The sequence below is a fragment of the Salvelinus sp. IW2-2015 genome, unplaced genomic scaffold (genome assembly GCF_002910315.2).
Source record: "Salvelinus sp. IW2-2015 unplaced genomic scaffold, ASM291031v2 Un_scaffold7904, whole genome shotgun sequence".
In the NCBI taxonomy this organism is placed as follows: domain Eukaryota; kingdom Metazoa; phylum Chordata; class Actinopteri; order Salmoniformes; family Salmonidae; genus Salvelinus; species Salvelinus sp. IW2-2015.
Window position 1 is genome coordinate 14990 of NW_019949164.1, and position 11630 is coordinate 26619.

At 43.0% G+C, this 11630-nt stretch overlaps 1 protein-coding gene across 1 annotated transcript; it reads left to right on the forward strand.

The window, feature by feature from the left end:
• Positions 1-966: 966 nt before the first annotated feature.
• On the forward strand, positions 967-9052 carry LOC139027178 (uncharacterized). The gene is made up of 6 exons (XM_070442327.1): positions 967-996; positions 1979-2053; positions 3645-3788; positions 7146-7331; positions 7564-7764; positions 8849-9052. The coding sequence occupies exons 1-6, from the start codon at positions 967-969 to the stop codon at positions 9050-9052; spliced, it is 840 nt and encodes a 279-aa protein (XP_070298428.1).
• The last annotated feature ends 2578 nt before the right edge of the window (positions 9053-11630 follow it).

The window sequence follows — 11630 nt, forward strand, 5'->3', positions numbered from 1 at the left end:
TTTTCAAATTCAGTTCTTTAAATTCAGATTCAAAACCAGAGACAACATCCTGGTAGTTGAATATAGTTGAATATATGAAACGCTGATCCACTTGAAATGATGGTTTGCAAACTTGATACACGGACAACGAATGCAATATCTACTATATTGAAACTGAATGTATAAATATTGAACTTGAATATTCAAATAAATTTAATTTTAAAACTGAACGCAATATTAATTCATTTCAGTTATTAAACATGAAATAGAAGTTTAATTTGATGAATTAAATCATTCAATTTGTGCATTAAAATTTCAAAAAGATGAAATTTTAATTCAACATCTTATTACAAATTCAWTTTTTTTTWWTTTAGTCAACATCTTATTACAAATTCAAAATGGTGGAATTCAAATACAATTTCTGTTGGCCCTGAAGTGGCTCCATACAGGGAGCATAACATAGGTGTTACGCCCATTGAATATGAGGGAGCTCATGCCATTTGTTGGATAGAAATATACCCATCACYTTCTTCTACACAGAAATGAATAGATATTACACTTGGCTATAAGTGCCYCCTTGAAACAAATTAGATGCATAATGCTTCTGCCAGGGAGACTAAAGGGAGGAGAAGCTGAGCTGTGAGGCCTACAGCAGGTTGTCAAAGCTGAAGAGCCTGGTAATGGTAACATGTATTCCTTTACCGGCAGGTGTGGTCCAAAGCGTGAGAGATCGCCTTTAGCTGGTACAATGGATTTACCATGCAGGTTGTCAAAGCTCTGAAGAGCACTGTACTGTTAGTACATGGACTTTACATGCGTGTTGTTCAAAGCTGAAGAGCTGATAGTATGCTTTCCAGTTGATGGCTAAGAGCCTGTACTGAATAGGACTTTTAACAGCAGGTTTATCAAGCTGACGAGCCTTTGGTACTTTGGTTACATGGACCTTTACAGCAGGTTTGTCAAAGCTGAAGAGCCTGTACTGCTACAATGGACTTTACAGCAAAAGACACATCAAAGGTATGTGTGTAGTGGATAGCTAAGTTACAGTATCGTCGACATGTGTGGAGTAGAAATCGCTATACGCCTTTCCCAGACCTGTTTGTGAGTAGTCGATACTCGTGCCTTCTCCAGACCTGTTGGAGCAGCATCATATTGCCTTCCCCAGATCTGTTGAGTAGCATTCGCCTTGCCTTCCACGACCTGTTGGAGTAGCATCGATACTGCCTCCTCTCCAGATGTTGGAGTAGCATCGATACTGCCTTCCCAATCTGTTGGGAGTAGCTCTGTACTGCTCCTTCCCCCAGATCTGTTGGAGCATGCACATACTGCCTTCCCCAGACCTGTTGGAGCAGCATCAATAAATACTGCCTTCCCCAGACTGTTGGAGAGGCATGGATACATGCCTTCCCCAGACTGTTGGAGAGCATGATACTGCTTCCCAGATCGTTGGAGTGCATCATACTGCTTCCCAGATCTGGTTGGAGTAGCATCCATACTGCTTCCCCAGATCTTTAGAGTAGCATCGATACCTGCTTCCATGACCTGTTGGAGTAGCATCGATACTGCTTCCCCAGATCTGTTAGAGTAGCATCGCTAACTGCTTTCTCCAGACCTGTTGGAGCAGCATCAATACTGCCTTCCAGACCTGTTGTGAGTAGCATCAATAACTGCCTTCCCAGATCTGTTAGAGTAGCATCGATACTGCTTCCCAGATCTATAGCAGTCTCATCTGCCTTCCCAGACTTATTAGAGTAAGCATCGATACTTGCCTTCCCCAGATCCTGTTAGAGTAGCATGATACTTGTTTCCAGAAATCTGTTTAGAGACTTTTTATCAGGTGATTAGGGGCGGTCCTCGTCTCCCAGTAGTCCTCAGGCGAGGGTGTATTCCCTGTGCACACAGTTTAACTCTCCAGAGAACATCCAGTCTGGGTAAAGAGAAACCTTCCCTATAGTCCCTAATTGAGCCAGAATAACAGAACAGTTCCCTGTACRCACAGTTTACACATCGTTTCAGCTCTCTAAAGTGTTCTAGCGTGTCATTGGAGACTGTCAGTTCCACAGAGGGCTCCTTGGTAGAGCCAGAATAACAGAACAATAGCCTGCAGGGAGGCCTGTGWGCTGTTTATCAGCTGTCTGTGTGACTGAAGAGGATCGTGACACAGAGGTCCACACGCACTGCAGCTCAGCTGAGACTCTGGGCTTCATTATGAGAACACTGGCTGGGAAGGAACTTTCCATTAAAGGGTCAGACCGCAGTTGAAACAATAACAAAGCGACACCCAGCCACTTGTTTTGGTAAACAGGTGAGGGATGGGGTTTGAGAATATATAGCCACTCTCAAATTCACAGACAGMGCTATGGGTACAAGGACTGACCATCCATGATATCAACATTATAGTTTTAACCGTGTTTTGAGGCTATACAGTGTTTGTTTACATTTACTTTGTTTACAAACATTGTAGTAAAACCAGGTTATATTTTGGGGTGCTGATGGGGTATGACAGCTGAACTAAGCTCATGAGGAATTTATCAATGTTATTCTGCAAGAATCAATGGCTATATATCATTCATTTAACGGTCCAAAGAAGGGAGGGATCAACTCCGGGTTGGTCCTTTAAAGGTCCAATGCAGACCTTTTTATCTCAATATCAAATCCTTTCTGAGTAACAATTAACTACCTTAAAATGTGATAGTTTTACATTAATATTGGTCAAAAATTTACAAAAATAGCTTTTTAGCAACAACAAAAAATTCAAGCAATAATTTTGCTTGGACTGTCTGGGAGTGGTCTGAATGAGGTTGAGTGGTCTGAATGAGGTTTAGTGGTCTGAATGAGGTTGAGTGGTCTGAATGAGGTTTAGTGGTCTGAATGAGGTTGAGTGGTCTGAATGAGGCTGAGTGGTCTGAATGAGGCTGAGTGGTCTGAATGAGGCTGAGTGGTCTGAATGAGGTCGAGTGGTCTGAATGAGGTTGAGTGGTCTGAATGAGGTTGAGTGGTCTGAATGAGGTTGAGTGGTCTGAATGAGGTNTAGGAAGAGAAGAAGGTTGGAGAAAAACCAAGTTTACTCTATTCCTGTCCAAATGTCACAGATGAGAGAATGTTACGTCAAAATAATGGCCCCCTATTCCCTATATAGTGCACTAGCTTTAGACACGGGAGCCCTAATTCCCTATATAGTGCACTACTTTTGACCAGAGGCCCTATCCCTATATATGCACTACTTTGGGACCAGAGCCCAACAGCACTTATCGAGAATTGAGTCTTGCTTTTGGAATGCAACCCGTCTATGAATATATTCCGCTATCAAAATGTACTTATTTTGACCCAGGGCCATATGGGGTGTCCATATGGGTTGTCCATGGGGGGGTCTTCCATGCAGGGGTCATAGGGGTCTATAGGGTCTCCATGGGGTTCCATAGGGTCTCCATAGGGGTCTCAGGGGCTCATAGGGTGGTCTTATAGGGTGCATAGGGTTCGGTCATAGGGTCTGTATAGGGGTCGTATAGTGTGTCTATTGCTAAGGCATGGGTGTGCCTATGGGGTCATGGGTCTTAGTCATGGTTGTAGGGTTGTCCATAGGATCTGGTCAAAAGTAGTAGCAACAGGGTACAATTCAGACACTGAAATTCCAGAATCCAAATACATAAATTCTCTGTTATCAGTTTAGCCCTCGGCACCTTACCCGAAGGAGAAATGAGAGCGGACCAGACATCCTTGCGTGTCCAGTAGAGAGTTCAGATAGAGCTGAAGGGACCATGGAGATGGCCGAAAGTAAGCGCATGAAGGCCAGAAAGCCCAGGAAGATGGTCTGTAGGAGGAGGAATCCTTGCGGTTTACGGAACAGAAGTGGCAGCCATGACTAACACCAAGGCAGAGACAACCATTGTATTAGCTAGTTTCACCGTCCTCAGAGACAGGTAAATTGAGTTTTTTTCCCTTGCTCCCGACACCAAAATATAAAACACACTGGGAAGGAGCTATTGGGTCAGGGTCAATACCGCTGAGTTATGTAAAATAACACACTGAAGGAGTATAGGTCAGGGTCAATACCCTGGGAGTTATGAAATTATAACACACTGGAGAGGAGTATAGGTCAGGGTCAATCACCCTGGAGTTATGTAAATATAAACACACTGGAAGGAGTATAGGCGTCAAGGGCAATACCCTGGCGGTTCATGTAAATATAAAACACACTGGAAGAGTATAGGGCAGGGTCAATACCCTGAGTTATTAATACAAACACACGGAAGGAGTATAGGTCAGGCGTCAATACCCTGATTATTAAATAAAACAACACTAAGAGTATAGGCAGTCAATACCCTGGAGTTATTAAATATAAAACACCACTGGAAGGAGATAGGTCCAGGGTCAATACCCTGGAGTTATGTAAAATAAACACACTGAAGAGTAATTAGGTCAGGGGTCAATACCCTGAGTTATGAAAAGATAAACACCCACTGGGAAGAGCTATAGGTCAAGGGTCAATTACCCTGAGTTAGTAAATATAAACCACTGGGAAGGATATAGGGTCAGGGTCAATACCCCTAGTTATGTAAATATAAACACCACTGGAATCGAGTTATCAGAGTCAGGTCCAATACCCCTGGATTATGTAAATATAAACACACTGGAAGGAGTATAGGTCAGGGGTCAATACCCTGAAGTTATGTAAATATAAAACCACACTGAAGGAGTATAGGTCAGGGGTCAATACCCCTGGAGTTATGTAAATATAAAACACACGGAAAGAGTATAGGGGCAGGGTCAATACCCTGAGTTATGTTAAATATAAACACACTGAAGGAGTATAGGTTCAGTCAATACCCTGAGTTATGTAAATATAAACACACGGAAGGAGTATAGCGTCAGTTCACATACCCTGATTATGTAAAATAATAAACCACACTGGAAGGAGGTATATCAGGGTCAATACCCTACATATTGTAAATATAAACACACTGAAGGAGTATAGGTCAGCGGTCAATACCCTGAGTTATGTAAAATATAAACCACACTGGAAGGATGATACGGTCAGGGTCCAATACCTGGAGTTATGTAAGATTAAAAGTCTCACTGAAAGACACAATGGTACAAAGTCCTGGATTGGAATCAAACAACTTACGCTACATCGTGCGACGGCTCTCACCCTCTGTAACCTCTGGGCTACCCACCTAAGATGTTAGCGGGAGTCCCAGAACACGTTGAAGTCGAACAACATCGAGAGGATCCCGACACATTCTCCTCGCACCCCATAAACACACTGAAGGGTCTTGGACCGTTTAGCGTTGGTCATGAGTCAGTAACCAGTACTGTGTATTGATCGGGTTGAAGCAGTGGGGAGGCTGTGTGTTCAGGAGATATGGACTGAAGGATTCCTCCATGGTTTACTTTACACACCCCAGAGGTCAGAGTCAGATAAACAAGACTGTAGATGGAAAAAAAAAGATGAATTAAAAGTGGGGGGAAAACATTTAAAGATTAAACAGACACTATTAATGAAGTATTTATGAAAATGATCTATATATACATAATATATTATTTACTAAAGGGGTTAAAATGAACAGGATGGGCAACCACTAATAGAATACACAGACAAGAAGAAATTGCAGTTAAAAAGTAAACCGTCGGATGAATAATCAACTTATGCATTAAACGAACCATCAACTGCAGAGTAAATCTTAATTTAGATGGTGTAATATGTTAATCTCCCCCAAAGTCCCCTAGTTTAACCTGGTATAAAAGTGGGAACTGACCCAAACTAATGATATAAGCAGCACTGAGTATGCTTCCATGTTGACAATTCTTCATGTCACAATAATATCTGATATAGCCACCCTATTCAACATCATGCGTAGCACCCTTATCTCCAGCTTTAAAGCCAGGCATCAAAATTCTGTTTTTGTCTGTGTTTTTGTATTCATATTGACACACCAAGCTGATGAACCTAACACCGTTAAAAGGTTTAAAAGATGTATTAGTGAATATTTTTTTAGTAGTCTTAGCGTAGAAAATACAATCTAACCTTTTGATCAGCAGTTATGCGAGGTAGGAGTTCAGCTTGCCTGTGACATCACCACAAATAATTGCCAATCGACGACGGTTGAACAAAAGAGATTCCAAACCTCATTCAACCACTCAACCTCATTCAGACCACTCACCTCATTAATCAGACCAACACAACTACATTCAGACCACTCGACTCATTCAGACCACTCAACCTCATTCAGACACCAACCTCATTCAGACCCACTCGACCTCATCAGTACCACTCACTCATTCAGACCACTCACCCTCATCCATACCACTCAACCTCATCAGACCCAACTCACCTCATCAGACCAGTGACAAAGAGGACCGTGACAAAGAGAGTTCCAAAACCTCATCAGACCACTCACCTCATTCAGACCACTCAGCCTCATTGCAGACCACTTCAACCTCATTTCAGACACAACTCACCTCATTCAGACCACTCAGCCTCATTCAGACCACTACAACTCATTCAGACCCACTCGACCTCATTCAGACCACTCCAGCCTCATTCAGAGCCACTCTATTAACCCTCAGTCAACCACTCCAAACCTCATTCAGGACCAGCTTCAAACCTGCATTCAGACCCACTCACCTCATTCGACACTCACCTCATCAGACCACGTTCAACTCATTCAGACCACCAACCTCATTCAGACCACTCAACCTCATTTCAGAGCCACCGTCTACCTCAGCATACAACTCAACCTGCATTTCAGACCACTCCATACCTCATTCAGACCAGTGACGAGAAAGACGCCCGTGAAACCAAGGAGAAGGGCGAGATTCCAACCTCATTCAGACCAGCTCACTCATTCAGACCACTCAACCTCATCGCAGACCACTCACCTCATTCAACACTCGACCTCATCAGACCACTCAAACCTCATCAGACCACTGCAACCTTCATCTCAGACCACTCTCAAAGCCTCAGTTCAGGACCACTCAAACCTCATTCAGACCACTCGACCCTTCGATAGCCACTAATCCTCATTTCAGACCACTTCTCACTTCATCCCAATTGAACACCAATACTTCTCCTCCTCCTTCCTATTCTCCTCCTCCTCCTCTTCCTCCTTCCTATTCTCCTCCTCCTCATTCTCCTCCTCCTTTTTCTCCACTTTCTTCTCGTCCAGGACACCAGCGGTCCTCTGTTCCTGTCCTGTATCTGTTTGGATCGGTTCGTGGCGGTCCTCTTCCCTCTTTCCTACGGCCAGCTGAAGGACACCAAGTACAGGGTGTCTCTCTCGGCGGTGGTCCTGGGGCTCACCTTCACCTACGCCTCCGCCAAGACCATCGGGGGCCTGCACAACTTCGAGAAGGTCAATCCATAGATCAATCAATCAATTAATCAATCAATCAATCCCACTTCGTTGTATAGCACATATTGGACAAAAGTAGCAATGCACTTCACAGTATAATGTAATAAATAAGTAACGTAAATAAATTAATAAAAACAACTAAAATAAAAAGTTAAAGGTAAAAACATGATATAAAAACACGGCTAAAAAGGTGCATTTACATATTTCTTTGATAAATGTCTGCTCCCCTCAGGTCTTCACAGGGACGATCCTGGCAACGTTTGGCTGGATGGTGTTGTGTAACGGGGCCATCCTGGTGGCCCTGAAGAGGTCCAGCGGCTCCGGGAAGGACGACATGCACCCCATGAAGAAGAAAGCCTTCAAGATGGTGATGTCYGTCCTGTCCATCATCGTGTTCAACTACTTGCCGTCGGTGGCTCTGTTCCCTTTTCAGGTGATGACCTGGGTGGGGACGTTGTCCATCGAAATAGAATAGATGGAATCACAGACCCATTGACTTCTTCCATTGACCCATTGACTTGACTCTCATTGATTCATTGACCCATTGACTTGACTCACATTGACTCCCATTGAATCACAGACCCATTGACTTGACTCTCATTGACTCATTGACCCATTGACTTGACTCGCATTGACTCATTGACCCATTGACTTGACTCTCATTGACTCATTGACCCATTGACTTGACTCTCATTGACTCCCATTGAATCACAGACCCATTGACTTGACTCACATTGACTCCCATTGAATCACAGACCCATTGACTTGACTCGCATTGACTCATTGACCCATTGACTTGACTCTCATTGACTCATTGACCCATTGACTTGACTCCCATTGATTCATTGACCCATTGACTTGACTCACATTGACTCCCATTGAATCACAGACCCATTGACTTCACTCTCATTGACTCATTGACCCATTGACTTGACTCCCATTGACTCATTGACCCATTGACTCCCATTGACTCATTGACCCATTGACTTCACTCTCATTGACTCATTGACACATTGACTTGACTCCCATTGACTCATTGACCCATTGACTTGACTCCCATTGACTCATTGATCCATTGACTTGAATGAGGAATCCCGTTCTAGTGATTCTATTTCTATGGTTGTCCTTAATGATGTTGCCTGATGTATAAAGATACATTCCTAGATGGCTTGTCTACAGGTTTAAACAGTTCCAGTAACTTTCACCCAAATTCCCACGTTTGCTACAAATCCTGGTTGGAAGATTCCCGGAATAGGAAGGGAATTAACAGGAAACCCAGAATACNCACGTTTGCTACAAATCCTGGTTGGAAGATTCCCGGAATAGGAAGGGAATTAACAGGAAACCCAGAATACTCCAACAAGGATTTCTGGGAAAACCTGGGAACGTTGGGAAAGTCACCAGAACGTTGCAACCCTACAGTAGCACTGTCCTCCGTTATATCGCCAGATGAACAAAGATAAAAATCCTATTATATTTGTTGCATGGCAGTTGAGTGTTCTGATATCCCCTTCCAGGACCACTACCCTCTGGATACGTTCCGCTGCCTGGTGCAGCCGGTGGGGTACGCCTTCATTAACATCAGCAGTAGTATCCAGCCCATCATCTACCTCTCTAGACTGGAGAAGATCCCTTTCCTCCCTYAGGCCTGGAACAAGCGGGGCTCCTCCTCCAAGGMGAAGGACAAGGAGGTGAAGGTGGAGACCATCTCTCCTGCCTAAAGATGAACGGGCATCAACGTTTCTTGTGAAATAAGTGATAGGTTCTCAAAATACAGTTGTTATAAATGTAKCAACWGGACGATGTAATAAAATGAATGGCCAGGAAACAATTTGCTTTACATTCCACATAGCTAATATATATCCTGTATATGGTATAGARTAAGGAGTAACAACAAATCTATATGTCCTTCAAATCTCTCTCTCACTTCCTGGAACTATTACGTTAGGACTGAGATGACATCATGTGTACAAAATGAGAACTACATGTCACACCTGTAAAATACTCAAGATTTTTTTTTTGTGAATCATTTGGAGAGAACAAATATGTGATATAGCTCTTATAAACAGTTATTTTTCCAGTCTTTATGTTTTCATGTTTTCTTAGAAATGTATAATGATGATATGTTATGATAGAGAGGAGAACCAGATGATCCCACAGATGTGTCTAGTGTGATGGTGATCTAATAAAAGACTGACACAAGCCTTCGGGCGGCTGTTTGTTTACACAAGCATTTAGAGGTACTACGTATACGTACAAACCCAGTATTACTACCAGGGTCGGGGTCAATTCAGAAAACTCAACACTGCAACAAGAAGAGTCCACATTGAAAATATATGACATTGTTGAATTGAAATATACATTCACCTGACTTGACCTGAACCTTGATCACTCCCCTGTTGTAAGTAGGCCGGTGTTGAAGTCAAACACAGACATGTAGAAATATATATAGTAGGAAACTACAGGTACACAGATGTATTGAGGTTAATCCTTTATTAAAAACAGTAAAAGAAAGTTCGGAGGCCACACATAAGATGCAATCTAGTTCAATTACAGGACTACATGTCAGTCAGTTTTGAAAAAGCATGTGCATTTAACAATATAAACACAACACATCTGACACATTTAGCCGGCTACGGTATGTCTTATTAATGTTAGATGACTTCCTGTTGTACAGATCTCCTTGACTTGTGTCCCAATAGTCTCTCTTTCTTTCCTGAAGTGTGCACTCGTTCACTACTCCATACACATGTAAAATAATTGGATTGGTGTTGGCATGGGCTGAGTCTCGAGGGAGTTCCATATTCCAGTCATGTCCTTTGAAATCCATAAAGGAAAGTGAACAAGTGCACACTTCGGGAGAAAGGAGAGATTATTGGGACGCAAGCCCATATATCCCACCACACAGGTATCGTTATCATACAACCTATTCATTTAAACAAGACAGTATAATCATGTTTTTCTCTACATTCCTGAAACCAAACATTTGATTCCATAGTTGGATGTTGAACGCCAGGTTGTCAGAACCAGAACCATGCAGTGATAGGATGGTACTGATGATGTTGAACGCCAGGTTGTCAGAACCAGAACCATGCAGTGATAGGATGGTACTGATGATGTTGAACGCCAGTTGTCAGAACCAGAACCATGCAGTGATAGGATGGTACTGATGATTACGCTACGGATGGTGTTTCCAGTTGAGTTACACTGCTTTGCGTTGTGTCTCAATACTCGTCATTGGCTTCCTTCCTTGTCTCCTTTCCTTCATTAGCACTAAGGAAGTATCAGGTGTTTTGAGTTGATAAGACACCGGCTGGGTCTCAATACTCTTTCATTACTTCCTTTCCTTGTCCTCCCTCATCTCCTTTCCTTCAGGGCCTCTAACAGGTGAAAGGATTGGATGGCTTTCCACCATATCGCTTTTTTACCTACAGTATCACTCCTTTCCATATCACTGATCCTGAAGGAAAAGGACACAAGGAAGGACACAAGGAAAGGGAGCTAGTTACGACTATCGAGACACAGCCACTGCTACAAGGCCATTGTTGTTGTTTTTTCCATTCTTATTTTATTGTCTTGGTGACATAACGTCAATCTCAGAGGACAAGCCAACAACCTGTGGGTTGGGTTATGGAACGGAACCTCCACACAGCTGTTGCTATGGAGACGCAGTTCTAACAGAAGTTACGGAACATATGTGATATGACAGCGTAGTAGTATTCACAGACTCAACAGTAAGGAAGAAAGGAATCCTCATAGACAAAGCCTTGAACGAGCTTCAATTGACACAGACATACTATAGTAAGCTCTGGCTGGGTCCAGCGGATTGTGTGTGTGTGTGTGGTGTGTGTGTGTGTCTGTGTGTTTATGTGTTCGTGTGTGTGTGTGTGTGTGTGTGTGTCTGCGTCAGTCAGAGATGTGGAGAAGGACATAAAGGAGAGTGCAGTATTTCTTTCAGCTTAAAGATTTACAAGGTTTTTATAATAAGCAAAAGCAGACGTCTCGGCGTCGCCATGACAGCTCGTGCAGGTCCTAAAGCTTCTTCCTCTTCTTCGCTATCCGGAAAGGAAAATTGGCTTTTCCAGTACAAAATCATCTTCAAAACAGACAGACAGTTCATCAGAGCACTTCAGTATAAGGGACAAACAGTTTCTGTACACAGGGTCATCACCACGGTGACACGATGTCATCAGGATGACACGCTTTGGATCAGGGCACATCGTTCACGTTATCCTCTCTCTCTCTCTCTGAAGTATACACATACAGGGCACTTACTGTACCCGTGGCGATACAGCTATA